The sequence below is a fragment of the Doryrhamphus excisus genome, unplaced genomic scaffold, assembly GCF_037039965.1.
Source record: "Doryrhamphus excisus strain RoL-2023G ecotype Guam unplaced genomic scaffold, RoL_Dexc_Guam_v1.1 HiC_scaffold_24, whole genome shotgun sequence".
NCBI classification, from domain to species: Eukaryota; Metazoa; Chordata; class Actinopteri; order Syngnathiformes; family Syngnathidae; genus Doryrhamphus; species Doryrhamphus excisus.
This window is the reverse complement of record NW_027621862.1, coordinates 4,790,328-4,807,131: the sequence shown is the minus strand read 5'-3', so window position 1 is coordinate 4,807,131 and position 16,804 is coordinate 4,790,328. Positions and strand designations below refer to the sequence as shown.

At 39.6% G+C, this 16,804-nt stretch overlaps 3 protein-coding genes across 3 annotated transcripts in view; 2 read left to right on the top strand and 1 right to left on the bottom strand.

The window, feature by feature from the left end:
• Window positions 1–3,657, top strand: part of LOC131109810 (liprin-alpha-3-like) — a 29,326-nt gene extending 25,669 nt beyond the window's left edge. Inside the window, exons 28-31 of the mRNA XM_058062176.2 lie at window positions 82–150; window positions 344–506; window positions 2,533–2,601; window positions 2,668–3,657. Coding sequence (XP_057918159.2) covers window positions 82–150; window positions 344–506; window positions 2,533–2,585 — 285 coding nt within the window. The 3' untranslated portion in view covers window positions 2,586–2,601; window positions 2,668–3,657. The remainder of the gene's footprint in view (window positions 1–81; window positions 151–343; window positions 507–2,532; window positions 2,602–2,667) is intronic.
• A 2,726-nt stretch (window positions 3,658–6,383) lies between these two features.
• LOC131109815 (fibroblast growth factor 21) lies at window positions 6,384–7,646 on the top strand. Its single transcript, XM_058062188.2, has 4 exons — window positions 6,384–6,619; window positions 6,689–6,766; window positions 7,094–7,197; window positions 7,275–7,646. The coding sequence occupies exons 1-4, from the start codon at window positions 6,472–6,474 to the stop codon at window positions 7,563–7,565; spliced, it is 621 nt and encodes a 206-aa protein (XP_057918171.2). The 5' UTR covers window positions 6,384–6,471; the 3' UTR covers window positions 7,566–7,646.
• A 2,395-nt stretch (window positions 7,647–10,041) lies between these two features.
• Window positions 10,042–15,274, bottom strand: LOC131109817 (potassium voltage-gated channel subfamily A member 1-like). The gene is made up of 2 exons (XM_058062191.2): window positions 13,996–15,274; window positions 10,042–10,980 (listed from the first exon to the last, which is right to left on the bottom strand). Exons 1-2 carry the CDS (start codon window positions 14,671–14,673, stop codon window positions 10,081–10,083), a joined length of 1,578 nt encoding a protein of 525 aa, XP_057918174.2. The 5' UTR covers window positions 14,674–15,274; the 3' UTR covers window positions 10,042–10,080.
• Window positions 15,275–16,804: the final 1,530 nt, after the last annotated feature.

Below are 16,804 nucleotides of genomic sequence, written 5' to 3'. Positions count from 1 at the left end.
GTAGGAAGCTTGCTGGATTTATCTGTGAGAAACTTTGCATTGAGCGTCTTCATATGATTTAATCTTTTGCTGGTTTTGCAGGCACGGCAGCTTTTGGAGAAAGAGTACAATGCTCTTATTTCCATGGGAACAGAGAGGAGGCCAGACGAGGTACTGTCTGCAGAATAATCAGTCAAAATGATGTGTTGAATTTTCTTTCTGTTGGTGCTTCAGCTGTGTTTACATCACTGCTAACCATGTCCCATGTACTGTATAATTCAGCCACTGGTGGTCTATAGTCACAACAACATGAAGACAGCTGTTATTGTGAATCACTGTTATTTCCGTGTCGGGTGTTCCATAGGACGGCACCAAAACGTTCACACGGTCACCCTCGTGGAGGAAGATGTTCAGGGAGAAGGACCTCCGTGGTGTGACCTCTGACTCCTCTGAAACATTGCCCGCCAACTTCCGTGCCTCGGCCATCTCTACACCTTCTGTCACCCTGAGAAAAGTCCAGAGTGAAGGTGAGGAAAACTGCAAAATACAGCCAACATGCACTGTAGTAGCATTTCACGCAACTGCCAGTTGATAAGGAACACATGGAGATCCAATAGCGGAGCCATGTCATGTCATCCTTGTCTGCGATTGTACACCATTGCAAACATGAAGTAATATAATAAACAACATATTTTGTCAATAAAAGCTTAGCTGTTGCAGTACCTCGGTCAAGGAGGTGTTGTCTTTCAACAAGTATTCCAAGTATTCCAAGTATTCCAACTTACTGCATAGGTCTGATTTGAACAGAAACAGACGCTAACCGAATAAATTTTTCCCATAAGACATAATAGAAATCCAATTAATCCAATTAAGCTAAAAATGTTAAAGGGGACCTTTTGTTTAATTTTTTTGACCCTTTGTATTGAGTTGCGGAGTCCTATAGAGCAGCTACACACAATAACCCACACAGAAAACTTTCTAGATCTTCCAGAATCTCCACCTATTGCAGCTGTATTTCCTTAGATTTCCGCTTCCCGACAAAACGGTCTGTTTTAATTTCTTCCTCCGGGCACACCCACTCCGCTGTGATTGGTCACATGTGCTTTTGCCTGAAGTACTACACACTTGTCAGAGGCGCCATCAGAAGCCAGACCGTGAGGGCGTCGCTTTTGCAGACAATCTTGGTATAACATTGGTAGTGGAAATGTGATTATTACACGTTTTTGCGGGACTACCAGACATCGGTGAGCACTGTGGTTCTCTCCACCTCGGTGGATGCACAGCGTGTTCAACGTTAATGCACCTTTCCCAGTGAGAGCGCACTGCTTCTGGCTTCAGCAACAGTGTGGTGGATATCTCACGTTCTTGTTCACAAAAACAGAAATGACATACTCTTGCTGGGAATCACCAACTCCAATAACTTTTTCGAGAAACAATTTGAAATGCATATAAATACATATGAATTAAAGGGACACATTAACATTTAAGGTTACTTTTACCTTCATTGAAGACGTGATTCTTGATGCGCAGTCACCAACCACCGACATCAACACCTTCCTGTTTTGACTTGAGTTGTTTCTTGGTAATGGTAATGGTTTTATTTCTTTTGAACATGCATCAGATTACAATTGAATGCATCACATAATCAGTTCACAGTTCCACATGTCCAAAAGGAGTAGGAAGAAGCAAAGCTTATTAACTCCTACCCCTCCATCTGGTACTTTTACAATCAGTAACTGTTACATTTGTTCACTTCCTGCTTTCCAATATAGTTTAAGTTTTTTTTTGTTTTGTTTTAATTTTTAAATGTTGTTATTAATGGCCTTAAGTTTATTCATGGAGTTTAGTAGTTTAATTACTTGCAAGTGTGTAGTATTTTATTTTTTATTTTTTTATTTTATTTTTGTCACGTACCGAAGTACGAAGTTGTATTTAGCAAACATCAACTGCTTGTATTGTTTCTTGAATTGGCTCATCGTTGTGCATTGTTTGAGGGTCTTACTCAATCCATTCCATAGTTTGATTCCACATACTGAAATGCTATGGCTTTTTAACGTAGTCCTAGCATAGAAGTGTTTCAAATGTACTTCTTCCCTGAGATCATATTTCTCCTCTCTTGTAGAGAAGTATTGGATGACATTTTTAGCTAATTGGTTATTTTTAGCCTTATGCATTATTTTAGCTGTTTGAAGATGAACTATATCAGCAAGTTGAAGTATTTGTGATTTTAGAAATAAGGAGTTAGTATGTTCTCTGTAGGCGCCATTATGAATTATCCTTACTGACCTTTTTTGCAGTACATTTAGCAAGTGAAGATTGCTTTTATAGTTATTACCCCATATTTCCACACAATAAGTAAGATATGGTAGAACCATAGAGTTCTTGAATTCATTATTAATAACACACAAAATGTGTCCTTACCACACACGAACCATAAGTTCCGCTGTATTCGCAAAGAATTCATACGTATGTCATCAATTTCAGGCCCTCGTGGTAGTTTAAATGACAATCAAATGATGCAGCTAAACAATATCACTACCTTTTTTCTGTTAGTGAACTCGGGTCAAAGAGGAGAATCAGCGTCAGTGAGAACATATTCCTGCTAAGACAAAAGCACATCAGGTGAGGAAACTAAACTTCTACATCTACAACTGAAGCTACACTAACGTCACGGTTCTTACTTTTCAGACCTCCATCACCATCCTAACCTGAGAGGGGGGAGGCGGGGGACCCCACAAATGAATCCCAGGAAGTGATAAACAACATTCTGGAAGAATCAAAGACTCTTGAGTGAATGAGGTCAAAGGATATTATAATGAATGGATGCCTTTTTAAAAAAAAAATCATCTCTCTTTGTCTTAATCTCTCAATCCATTGTTGTGGCATGATGCTGTTTGATTCTGTAGAAAGTGACCAATTGTGACTACATCTTCTGTTTCTGAGTGTGCAACGGGCAATACTGACATATTGGATTTCTAGTACCGAGCGGCTCCTGTTTGGAACAATACTCACATCCTTTCAGGTGAATTGGATAACGCTTTGATAAATGATAACATCTTCTTAGTAACATCGCAGTTCAGGACAGGGGAGGTCAAATGGATGTTCTGAAGCCATAAAATACATGCAAGATGCACAAATGTGAACAGGACAGATAATGGAATAATCCTGTCGAAAGCAGAAAGAGATAAATGAAGCATTTGTGTTCATATGCATGCCAAAATATACCATTTTAGAGTGATGTCAATCATCTAATGACGTGGAAGCTTGAGTGTAAGGACTTTGTAAAATGTGTGTGTTTTTATTCTTTATCAGTTTTTTTAAATTGATAATTGCTATTGTATGTATGTACAGTATGTAAGCGTGTAAACTACTATATGTTCATTTCATACTTAGGTTGAAGACTGATGTTTATTTCATTTTAGCTTAACAAAAAGAAATATGTTTTAAATGATGGACAGTAAAGATATGCTACTTGTATGTGTACATTTTGGGGAAAAAATAATTGTCTTATGGGTTACTAAGTTCATATGACTGGAGAGTAGTGATGATAATTGAATATAATATGATAATAATAATGATCATGATTGTAAAAGCTGTAATTAAAAAACATACCTGTATGTCGCCTCTGGTTATTATTCTAATTAATAATAACAAACCAGTCAGAGTGAGCCATCAGAAAAAGCAGCAACCAGTTGACCAATAACAGTTGTCTTTACTGAAGAGTGGTATTATCCAATATTAAAAACTAAGACCCAAGTTCTGAGGTGCTGACCCTGTTTCTCCAGGTTTTGGAACTGGACTGAAGTTGGTTCTTGGTTTGTTCATTTAAAATTGTCGAATATATCTGGACTCACCTCCAGCCTCCACATTTCACCTTGCAATAAGGACTACTTGTTTCATTTGTCATGTAACATTCTTCAAACATTAGTTTTAGATTCCACCCTGGTTGTGTGATTCATGGAATAATGGATCATTATGCTCTCATTGTGCCGCGGGAGTTTTGACTGTATATTGACTGCTTGTGACTGCTTTGAAGCGGGTAAGACCAGCGCAACAGAAGCTCAAAAATACATGCTTTCACTTTTCAGTCCCAAAATACCAGAAAACTCACCAACAACGCCAGAAAAAGTTGCTAGTCGCTTTTGAGGAAATAACGCCAAGGGGGTTTGTCGCCATGTTGGCCACACTGGTGCTGTGTGCCTTTAACCCCGCCCCCCCCGCTGCTTAATGAGGACACAGTGTGACTGCCACACATCTTGACCAATGACATTCGCCCTTAACAGAAAACCAGAAAAAAATAATTGGCTCCCAAATGGCTTCGACCTACGCGAGCCGGCTCCTGTCGTTCATTTCACAGATCCGGCTCTTAGAGCTGATTCGTTTGGGACCGACACATCACCAGTGAATAAATATTGCCTTGAGTGAATGGTGTAAGCACGTCGGAGAGTTGAAGTTTGAGTTTTTATTCCTGCCATAAGACACCCCTACACCGTGGACCCTAAATTAACATGCTAACTTGCCTTAGCACAACTTCTAGAACAAAAACGGCCAAAACGTAAAGAAACTTCAGCCACATGCTTGTGCTCAACAATCAATCAATAATTTCGTAGCATCAAACATTCCAAATCAGAAATGAAAGGAAAAGGAACAAGACTCCTGACGTGACTCGGCATAATTAAGGACTAACTAACTTGAGGTTGCATTTTTAGTCATCAAAGAGAGGAGTAAATATTTGTGACTTTTTATTGTATACGACGTCAGTATCCAACATTTTATGACTTAAGTGACGTAACTGCACTCAGCAACTTTAAACACAAAAGTTGTCAACAAGCGTCATTGCGTTTACACTTTATGAAGCTTTAAAACAAAGTCATCAAATAATTTAAATGTTCAATTAAAAACATTATACACATGCTTCTAAATAGTTACACACGCCAATAAGTAATTAAAAACATTACAAAATTAATGGGTATTAATAAGTTCAATAATAATAATATAACATAATATTTTCTCAATTGAACGAACGAATGAACAATTTCACATATATATTTCACGTTTTAATTATTTTCTATTTATTTGCCTATTTTGGCTTGAAGAAAATACACATTTTCTGTATGGAGTGCAATGTTAACAACTTCCTGACACATAATTATTATTGAAAGCAATTGTGTTGCGCCCTCTACTGGCAGAGACACATCCTTCATCTGTACAAGTGAGAAGACTGTATTTTCAGGTTCATTCATTCATTCATTTTCTACCGCTTATCCTCACAAGGGTCGCGGGGGTGCTGGAGTCTATTCCAGCTGTCTTCGGGCAAGAGGTGGGGTACACCCTGGACTGGTGGCCAGCCAGCCAATCACAGGGCACATATAGACAAACAACCATTCACACTCACAGGAAACTGGAGAAAACCCACACATGCACGGGGAGAACATGCAAACTCCACACAGAGATGGCCGAGGGTGGAATTGAACTCGGGTCTCCTAGCTGTGAGGCCTGGGCGCTAACCACTCGTCAGCCATGCAGCCCAGACATAAAAGAAATATTTTTGAATCTGTTGTCGAAATGATGTTTGTTCAAAGTATAACACAACAACCATGTCACTTGATGTTAGTTAGCTCAGGCTTTCAGTATCGTTTTCAGGTCAGATTAAACATGGAAAGTGCATCAGCACGCAAACGTGTCGCAATCGCAGAAAGGACCCTTTAAGAAGAATGCAACAAGGTGATGCTCTTCCAAGAAAGAGCATTTTCCAAGCACGCTCTCTAGTCATTGCACAGCTGCACTCACGTAAACACGTCGCCTACTTCTTCCTCTGGCTATTTCTCTTAAACAAACACCCATCCAAGTAAGATAAACGCGCTTCAAATCAAAACAGAGCGGGTCATCAGAGGTTTGTGTCTTCGGATGACGCAGTGTGTGTTGTGCAATTGCTGAAGTAAAAGAGAGAGAACACATTTTGGTGGTTTCAGGTACATTTTTCTTTAATTAAACCATGACTGACCATTTTTAATGATAAAAAGTCAAAATGAGGCGCTTAATTCATTCAGATGAAAGAAACAAGAGTCGGTCCATCAAGACAAACTGATATAGTATTACACTTCATTATATTCATTATTTGTTACAGTAATAGTCGTGTTATTCCCAATTCATTAATGGTTTGTAGACTTTGTGGATGATAACACCGGGAAGTTATAGATGTCTGCAGCTCTATAAAAACAAGGAAGAAGTCCATATATAGTAGCAGGAGTTCCGCTCTGCATTAAATCCGGCTTTTGAAGGTGACTCATGAACGAGGACACTCCTTCTCATGCAGGCGCCTTTAAAACGGCACCACATCTTTGGAATTAACAGAAAACAACTTTCTTTACTGGAGCTATAAAATACCTTATTTGACTGAGTAGTATTGCAGATTTTGTCTTTTTTTTAATTACTATTGTTTTCATTGGGAACTATTTGAGTCTTCTTTCAGAATTACGCCAAATTGTCTAAATGTTTTGGTTAGCAAAGAAGAATTTTTCCTTTTTGTCCATTTTTCTCCTCATAATCCTGCTTCCTGTGTCTCTATCGTTCTATATTGCTGACTCCAACCCACTTTTAGCCTTTAACAATCAAGTCAGAGAGGGGCATCTTTACACAGGTACTTCATATTTGATCTTAGTGTCAAATATAAATAAATATACAGAATATTTGGTTTTATCCTTTGCAGAAAACCACAGACGAGGGATGTATCTACAGATGACCCAGGATGGGAAAGTATCCGGAAGTGATGTCCAGACGCCTTATAGTGAGTGTTTTGGGTTTTTTGGGCACAAAATGTCCCTGCAGGCATAAAGAAGTTAACCAATATATAATGAAATTACATTAAATAAATAAAACTAAAATAAAACATAAGTACTCACTATTTGATGACACCCGAGGGAACAGGAAAATGATACTACAGATGCCCCAGGATGGGAGAGTACTACTAAGAGCATTAACTTCCATTTCCTAGTTTATGGTTATCATTGTACTTGTGGAGTTAATTAATGGAGTTAATGTGATGTCACACATGATGATGTTTTCGAACTCCACATTTGACGTCAAGCCCTAAGTGTCCATATTGTGCATCCAGGTTTGCTTCAGTTGCAGTCGGTACAACCAGGTCACATCGCCATCAAAGGTCGGAGGTCGTCCCTGTTTTTATGTACAGACAGCCGGGGCTCTCTGAGGGGGCAGGTAAGTAAAAAAGGGGAGGAGCATCCTGAGGTCTGCATTGTGTCTTTTAACATCTGTAGTGTTGTTTCCCACATCAGATGCACTTCTCCGAGGACGATTGCACCTTCCAAGAGCTACTCCTGGCGGATGGATACACCCGTTTCCTATCCTCACACCACGGATGTCCTGTGTCACTGGCGTCCCGGCGTTCCCCGGATCAACACGCCATCCCCTTCACAAGATTCTTGCCACTCAAGGATACCCTTCCATTGGAGGCTGCATCCGAGGAACCTCCAAAAGCAGAGGCGTACTTCAATGTGGACTCCGATGACCCTCTTGGAATGGGTCAGAATTCCATGCTCAGTCCTCATTTCTCAGTGGACAAGTGACGAAGGAAAGAAAGTGAATAGGACACATGTACAGGTTAATTTATTTAATTAAGTTAAGTGAACTGCATTTTAAACTATATTTTCAAGGTTGATAATATTTTATTTTATTTATTTAATATGTCTATTTATAATTGCTAAAGACAATGATTACTAGTCAGTTTTTATTTTTATTTCTTGTGAACGTGTGGTTGATTCTGAGCAATAAGGTTATGCTTGTATATTTGGGGTACTTTGTCAGACTGGAAAACATTTGAATGGAAATAAACAATATTTTTAATTATGTTTTTTTGTATTTTTAAGTCGACCAGAATGACGTCACTGCTGAACGCACCGTATTTAGCAGCTGTATTGAGCTGCCCCCTAGTGGACAGTTAGAATAGGACCTACTGACATGAAAAAAAGGTGATATTTAAAAGAGATTAAACGTGCTGGCTTCATTAGTTACAATCATGTAACCACCAGAATGACTGTGGTTTTTGCCCTTTGCTTGAAGCCATCTTTATATTCAATAAAGAATAACCATCCAAACCTTACACTCTGCTTCAATATTGTAGTAGTGTGTATGTTTGTGTAGAAGCCATTAGGCCACCTTTGACATAAACTAGTACACGTCTTCCATGTTGCGGAAAGTAAGGCGTATAAGTGTTCCAGGAGATGTGTGCTAAAACAGCTCCCAGTATGATGCAACACAGAATATTAGATATCATTAAATGACTACCCCTCTAATAGGTGAAGTCAAAACTGAGTTTTATTACCTTTGTACATGAAGATCTTGCATTATACTAATAATCACTACGACTAAATAGAAAATTAATAAAATATAGCATTTATTCAGGAAAGTCAGGTTTCAGGTTCTCATTCAGTGTTGCATTACCATGTGATGAAGGTTACATGAACATGAACTTGACATTCTTCACATGAACTTTGAAAGAATGCAGAGTTGCTTTACAAGAGATCTCAATGTGTGTGCAACGAGAGAACGCCTTACTGTTTCCTGTTACAAAATATGCAAAGTAACAAATTAAGACGTCATAGTGTCTGGACACACACACATAACATACATTCTCAAAATCAAGTCAGTTAGTGTTAAAAAAAAATTTAAATCATTGACAGTATCTCATACCTCACATTTCAGCAACCATATTATTGAATATGGGGGCAATATTATAGAAATGAAATAGTAGTCCGTGAGTAGTCAGTGTACAGCTTGTATAGCAGTATAGATTTGCTGTTCACTGAGAAGGAGTGAACACAGCCATCATTGCCAGCTAGCAAGTGAACACAAGCGAGTACAAATATTGTGTATTGCCTATCAAGCACGGCGGTGGTACGTGTTGTCAAGGTTTGGGGCTGCATGACATGAATTCCAACATGTATTATGACTTTCCAAAGCACAACATAAGAATCTGGGCTGCATGGCAGTTTTCCAACATGCTCATGAGCCCAAACACACCTCCAAGATGATTAAATGGGCTTTCACTTGTCCCTTCCGAGGCAGTAAAAGCCACTGTTAGCATATTCACTTATTGATGTAGCAGCATCAGAAGCAACTGGGGGTTCAGTATCTTGCATGAGGATACTTCAACATGCTCAAGGACACACATGTTCCTACACAACATGTCAGATAGGGGCCGAGCTGACTGATCACCACAAGGTGATGAATGGATTCGATGGCGGGGGAGGATGCCGGACAGATGTGGGAGATCCAAACGTGTCGTGAGGATGTGCTGGGAATGACTGGTAGAATCTCCCGTTCTCTCACCTGCAGCAGAGCTTTGCCTGCATCCCAGGGGAGCACCGAGGAATTGAGTCCAAATGGGCCATATTCCGTGCCTCCATTGCTGAGGAAATCAGGTGATCGGTGCCAACCTGAAGGAGTCCAATCCAGCATGTACGGCTTGTGGGACTCCTGAAGCAGCTGACAGGTACTGGAACACGACTTTCGCTCGGTCTCAAGGAGGTTCTGGCAAACCGTCCAACATCTCAAAAAGGGGAAGCAGTGCCATTATGTCATTGTATGGTCATATCACCTCGTACTTCAATACGTGACAAGAAAAGTAAAAAAAAATATATTAAAAAAAAAAACTTTAACTATATTAGGAAAGCAGGAAGTGAACAAATGTAACAGATGATACTGATTGTAAAAGTACCAATTGGAGGGGTATGATTTAATAAGCTTTGCTTCTTCCTACTCCTTTTGGACATGTGGAACTGTGAACTGATTATGGGATGCACTCAATTGTAATCTGATGCATGTTCAAATGAAATTAAACCATTACCATTACCATTACCATTACCATTACCATTACCATTACCATTACCATTATTATTGAAATAACTGGCAGGACTAAATGCTGAAATTCCTGTTTTCCCTCCCCAGTGCAGGCAGTACTCATGCACCATGCGGGGCTGCATGTTGATATATGAGAAGCTTACTCACGTTTGTGAAATACTGTACAAAATACTGTTCAAAATATTCTACAAAACATTCAGCATTATGTCGGAGATCCTCCTTTTACACCTGGGTGACAAGCGGTTCCCTTAAAAGACTATTTCCTCCTAATTCAGAGTTCTGTTCCATGTTCGGTTTACTCAGAGAACCATTCAAATTGTTATAGGTCCCTCCAATAGCATAATAATCACCCTCAGGATCCAGGTTCTCCTCTTGTATTTCCTCCCCCTCCTCGTCCTCGTCTTCCCACTGCGAGTTTGTGATATGTGCATAGCGGCTTCGATCCTCACACTCCGTTTCACGATGGTAGAAGTAGCTAAAATTGGAGACTATGACCGGCACCGGCAGGGAAATGGTAAGCACACCAGCTATGGCGCACATGGAGCCCACCAATTTCCCCCACACTGTCACTGGGTACATATCGCCGTAGCCCACTGTTGTCATGGTGACCACAGCCCACCAAAAGGCGTGCGGTATGCTGACAAAGGCCGTGTCGTTGTGGTCGGCCTCTGCAAAGTAGATGGCGCTGGAGAAGATGATGACGCCGATGAACAGGAAGAAAATGAGAAGGCCCAACTCACGCATGCTTGCCCTCAGCGTCTGACCCAGAATCTGAAGGCCTTTGGAGTGACGGGACAGCTTGAAGATCCTGAAGACCCTCACAAGTCGGATGACTCTGATGATGGCCAAGGAAGTGGTTGGACTGGCCTCGTTGTCCCGAGCTAGCTCTGTTCCCAGAGTGACAAAATATGGCAAGATGGCGCTGAAGTCGATGATGTTCATGACATCCTTGAAGAAGTGGATCTTGCTGGGACAGCAAGCAAAACGCATGATGAGCTCAAAAGAGAACCAGCAGATACACACGGTCTCCACCAAGAAGAAGGGGTCTTGGAAAACACTTGGGGGTTGAGGCATGTTCTCGGACGTGTTCTTTGCTTGGCTGTCATCCTTGTAGAAATTCTGCTGAGATGGCGGAGACACCACAAAAAAAACTTGTCAATCATACTTAAAAAAAACACATGTGCGAGTTTCTGTGCATCCATTCTGTGACGAGTGACTCGAGTGAATCAGATGAGCCTGTGATCGTGTAAATGGAAATGACTGACAACTTGAGAAAGAACGTTTTTTTTCATAATTACAGTAGGATTACCATTGCAACAAGGCATCATCAGTAGGAAATTCATTCATTTTATACAACTTCTGGGTCAAAAATGTGTATTTTTAATGCTAGCATTTGGATAAAGTTTGACATGAGCTCTGATAAATATATGTATAAGTAACATTCCTACAGTATATATATTCTATACCACTCTGATGTTGGCATACTTCCCTTTCAATGGATTGAATTTGAGCTTATTTTAGTTGTTTTGTAAATATCATGTGATTTGGGCTGATTGATTGTGTGCATGATTGGGTGTGTTTCCTGTGATTTCTAAGTGTCCCTGAATGCAGCTGCAACTTGTGCCCAAAAAGTTATGAACATGAATGCACATTTCTTAAAAAAAAAAAAAAAGCTAAAAAAAAAGCTCAGTACTGATCGTAGTATGTTCCTAGTTTTAATGTTGCTTGTTGAGTATGTGTGTCCATAATCGGTGGTGTCCAACTTTAAAATAACCACTCCCCCCTTCTTAATAGTATCTGAAATACAAAAAATATATACAACCAACAACAAAGCCAGATTTTCGGATGAATATCCACTCGCTTTGACAACAGTTTTTCACCGCAAAGCCATATGAGGATCAATTAGAACAGCAATATACATAAAATATTCAAGATGAAACATTCTTAATGCGCAAAATAATCATTCAAACTTACTTGTTTGTTAGTATGATACACAGTACAACTTGACGCTCCGTCTTCTTCCTGCTCCCGTCCCCTCGCGCTGTGACGCATTCAGGTGCACTCGTAATTTTGAATTAAAAAGACAATTTGACACAAAAATCATTGACCCGCACAGAATCCTCCATTTTGTTTATTTTTTTGTACGGATGACATGAATGCGGCACATATTAGCTAGCTATTTTTACTGTTTCCTCGACCTCATGCTACTAGATGAGAATACTCCTACCGAAAAAGCTAAAATTAAACTTGTAAGTATAAAGTGTTTTGGGGGGATACTATTTTCTCGGTATTCTGATAACCTACATAACTCCAGTGTGTTGTTCACCATCTCATTGGCTGTCACTTTTGGCAGCCATCATAAACCAGTTGACATTTACCACGTCACATTTCAATCATAGTTGCCTCAATCTCTCTTTCAGTCCACCTGTCTCTCTATTTTACACATCATTTCACGTGTCATTCAAACAGGGTAGTTGGAATTCAGGTTTAGGGCTTAAAGTCATACACTAAAGATGTTTGTTATGTTAAATAGAACTTTTAAGCACTGTTTGTTTTTGTCTCAATGAGGGTTGTAGGTCAGTGAGTGTTTATCACTGAAGGTGGCTACCCGGCCTACAGTAAGTGTTGATCACCTTACAGGGCTCTCCTCATACTAAATATAACCTTGTGAGATGTCTTAAGAGAAATGGGAGAGTGTTTCACTGTACCACTTCCCATCAATCTCATCCCGTCCACATTCATCACCCCTTCAGTGGATCTTGGACTGGACTAAGTTACAGTACTTTCCTGGCAGCGTACGAAGGCAGGCTAGCAATGCGTTAACATGACCCGATGCATTCTACTCATCCTGTGAGACCTTTTAGTGTCCTGTTCTAAGCCGTCCGAAGACTTTGGCAGAGTGTCTGCTCACTGTGTGTATGTGTGACCTTTTCCCTGCACACCTAACCTCATCTCCTTGAGATGCATTCAAGCCTCAACTGTCTTCTCCTTCATGTATTCATGCGTATTAAAAGTAGCAAGGGTTAGTCCATGTACAACTTGTCCCGTTGTCGCTATTTTCCTCTCCCCACGAAGGAGGAAGTTATCAGCTTTCCCATATAGACGCAAGAAGTTACAAACTTATATGTAAATACTACTAGTATTTAGTACTTCAAAATAAAAAATAAAACTGCACTTTTGGCGGAATTTTGTCCATCCTCTACAATCCTAATGTGAAACATGTAGACATATTTATTTCCCTTTTATGCATATTATAACGAGAGAAAACTAGTTAATATGAGCTAGTGAACAATGCACGTCATTGGGACGTACTCAATGACCGTAAGGATTGTGAATGATGGCCAAAATTCCCCCCCAAAAGGTGCAGTTTTCCTTAAAATGCACTTTAGTACATATATAAACATATTGCAAAGAATATATAAGTATAAAAGTACAAGTATATAAGTATAAAATAAGATGAGTGAAGGGAGAATTGTGATGGTTAGTTGAGTTGTCCTGCCTTAAGGTCAGACATTATTAGACATATTTTGTCCCCTTTTATGCGCATTATAACGAGAGAAAACAAGTTAATATGAGCTAGCTAACAATGCACGTCATTGGGACTTACTCAATGACTGGAAGGATTGTGAATGATGGGCAAAATTCCCCCCAAAAGGTGCAGTTTTCCTTTAAATGTACTTTAGTACATACATAAACCTATTGCAAAAAAATAAGTATAAAAGTACAAGTATACAAATATAAAATAATATGAGTGAAGGGAGAATTGTGATGTTTAGTTGAGTTGTTCTGCCTTAAGGTCAGACATTATTAGACATATTTCTTTCCCTTTTATGTGCATTATAACGAGAGAAAACAAGTTAATATGAGCTAGCTAACAATGCACGTCATTGGGACTTACTCAATGACCGTAAGGATTGCAAATGATGGGCAAAATTCCCCCCGAAAGGTGCAGCATTCCTTTAAATGCACTTTAATACATACATAAACATATTGCAACAAATATAAGTATAAAAGTACAAGTATATAAGTATAAAATAAGACGAGTGAAGGGAGAATTGTGATGTTTAGTTGAGTTGTCCTGCCTTAAGGTCAGACATTATTAGACATGGCATGCACCTCACTCCCACACAAACATACCTCTGGCATCTCCTTCTCAATGCGGAAATCCGGCAATGTCTCCAGGCAGAAGATGAGAATGGACACCACTATGACCATAACGCTGATGATGGCAATGATACGAGCGGCAGATGAAGACTCCGGGTGTTCAAACAACATCCACAGTCTCTTCTGCATTTCATTTGAGGGCAAAGGCTTCTCTTCTTCTTTGGAAAAACCTTCATCCTCTTTAAAGCGGCTCATGATGTCCTCCCCTAGCTCGTAGAACATCAGCTCATCCATGAAGATGTCCAAGGGGATGTTGGTGGGCCTCCGGAGCCTCCCACCCGATTGGTAAAAGTAGAGTATTGCGTCAAAGCAGGCCCGATTTCGGTCCAAGAAGACTTCATTTCGCATCGGGTCAAAGTAGCGTGACCTTCTTCGTGGGTCGGCGAGCATGGAGTCAGGGAACTGGGCTAAGGTGCGAAGTTGGGTTTCGTAGCGCATCCCTGATACGTTAATGACCAGTCTTTCACTCAATGCCGACCCCCTCCTCCATACTGCCTTGCATCTCTTCTTCTCTTTTTCATTCGTGTTAATCTCCGTCTTGCCTTTTTCCTCAATGTTCAGTTGGTTCTTCATCTTTTTATCTTTTTCTGCATCGCTCTCTTTCCTTCGGTCTTCTTTTTCCTCTTTGTTCTGGTGGTCGCCTTTGTCCATCCCACGTTAGGGGGCACTACAAAAGGCAATTCTAATGGAATCGGAGGCTGAAAATTGTTTCCACTAATTCATAAACATATTTACCCAGGAATTGTGCTAGCTAGACCAACATACTCATTGCATGGATATTAAGATGACTACTCACTCAAAACGATCACATTGTTCCTTTAAGCTTGTTCGTCTCGTTCATGTCTGTCTTCACGCCCTTCAAAACGTGTGCTGGTTGTCCTGGATGGACACCCACCGTCAATCTTACTAAACTCTCACTACCAGTGGGCTGCTCAAGGAACCCCCACAATCTTCTGTCGCCTCATGTTTGTCCCTTCCTGGATTTATTTTTTTTGGGAATGTTGAAATTCAATCTCCAACCCCTCCCTGTCCTTTTCTCCCCCGATTTTAGCATGGAGCAGCGCAGCCTCTCGAGTATCACGTCTACATGGGACCCCACTGTGTTGGCTTCACTAACAAGCTGGCTTCTCTGGCTGGGGGGGCCCCCCCGCCCCGCGCCCCCACTGCCCTGCAATGGAATCCCTTCAAGATCCCTGCGGACAACCTGGCAGTTTGTTGGTGCTTGTTTCTGTAGACATCCTTTCAAGATCAACTAAGAGTATCAGGTAATGCAATACTCCAGCGGTTGTAGAAACATGGCGTCTTCTACCATTCAACAACTCATTGACACCATCAATATCAGTACAAAAAAAATAATCAACTAAAAACCGTCATCAAGTATGTAAAAACTAAATCAGGCTATTATTAACCTTTATGGTTTCCTCAATAAATATCGCTGCAATAAATAGCACTCGGCTAGAATACCACTAATATTGTTATTATTAGGAATAGCGGTCATGGGCTAAAATAAGGAAATGCATGCAGATAGTATTTGTTATGACTCAACCTGATACTATGGATTGCAGTCATGACATCATTTTATTCACTAAGTCTTGGTGTGTACGCATACCTTTTACCAGGCATTACATTATTATTCATTAGTGGTGAGTACCTATATACCTATTTATACTGTGTCGCCGGTTAACAATGGCAATTGAAGAGAGAAGGGCAGTGAGGGTTATGGAGCTGAATATAAGCTAAAAACAGTCACTTTTATTGCAAAAACTTTAAAGTCAAGCCTATTTGAAGTGAAGGGGGAGCGAGCAATGTGTTAAAAATATACCTTTTTGGGGGGGGGGGGGTGGAGGGGTATTTGCTGGTGATCTTAGGATTTAATTGCCCCACAAGGAAAGTGGGGATCTACTGTATAACATTGAGTATAACATTTCACACTGCCAGATGTCTAAAAAAAAGGGACAAAAGCACAAGGTATGTATGTATATGTGTGTGTACACTGTAAACCCGAATGTTCAAAGTACTTAAATAAATGAAATTATGCATATTCAAAGTTCTTAAAAAAGTTCTAACAACTTAATTATGTCAAGTTCATTTAACATGTTGTTCCATTTTGAGTACTTTTAACTAATATGTTTTGATTAAATTGAACTATGGCTATATTAAGTAAGATTAACTTAAAAACATACTTTACATACAACTTAAGACACTGGAAATCCAAATGCTCAAAATAATTAATTGGTATAAGAATAGTTAACTTCAAATTTTTTAAAAGTTCTTCTATGTTGATTGCCAGTTGCATTATCTGTCTTTTCAGTTTATTTAACTTTTTGCAGATTTGTGTAACTTACTTAAAATAATTTGTAGTTACTTAAAGTATCTATTAAACATGAATAAATCAAACCAAGAATAAACTAAGAATAAATCCATTGCATCAGATAGATTTGTACTGTGTAGGTTACACATGCACACCTTCTTCCTATGGAAAGAGTTCAAATGAGAATGAAAATTAAAGAATAGAGAATGCATGGCAGAGAGAATGCGAAAAAGAAAGCTATTTCTTTTTTTAGCCCATCATTAAAAAAGTATATCTAATATCAACTCCAAATATTAAAGCTCTGATATACTCAAATGTTTGAGTTTATGAACTCGAAAAAAATGTGGCAACTGATTGCCTCACTTTTTTTGAGTTTTGCTAACTTATTCGGGTTTACAGTGTATATACTGTACACATACATACATATAAATATACACACACATACGGTATAGAGTGTATGTGCTTCTGTGT

Excerpts from the sequence above, each read along its gene's own strand:
- LOC131109815 (XM_058062188.2), top strand. The coding sequence starts at position 6,472 with ATGTTTTGGTTAGCAAAGAAGAATTTTTCCTTTTTGTCCATTTTTCTC. Across the intron at positions 6,767-7,093 it reads TGATGTCCAGACGCCTTATA|GTTTGCTTCAGTTGCAGTCG; the intron begins GTGAGTGTTTTG and ends TTGTGCATCCAG. Across the intron at positions 7,198-7,274 it reads GGGGCTCTCTGAGGGGGCAG|ATGCACTTCTCCGAGGACGA; the intron begins GTAAGTAAAAAA and ends TTCCCACATCAG.
- LOC131109817 (XM_058062191.2), bottom strand. The coding sequence starts at position 14,673 with ATGGACAAAGGCGACCACCAGAACAAAGAGGAAAAAGAAGACCGAAGG. Across the intron at positions 10,981-13,995 it reads TTGAGAAGGAGATGCCAGAG|CAGAATTTCTACAAGGATGA; the intron begins GTATGTTTGTGT and ends CCGCCATCTCAG.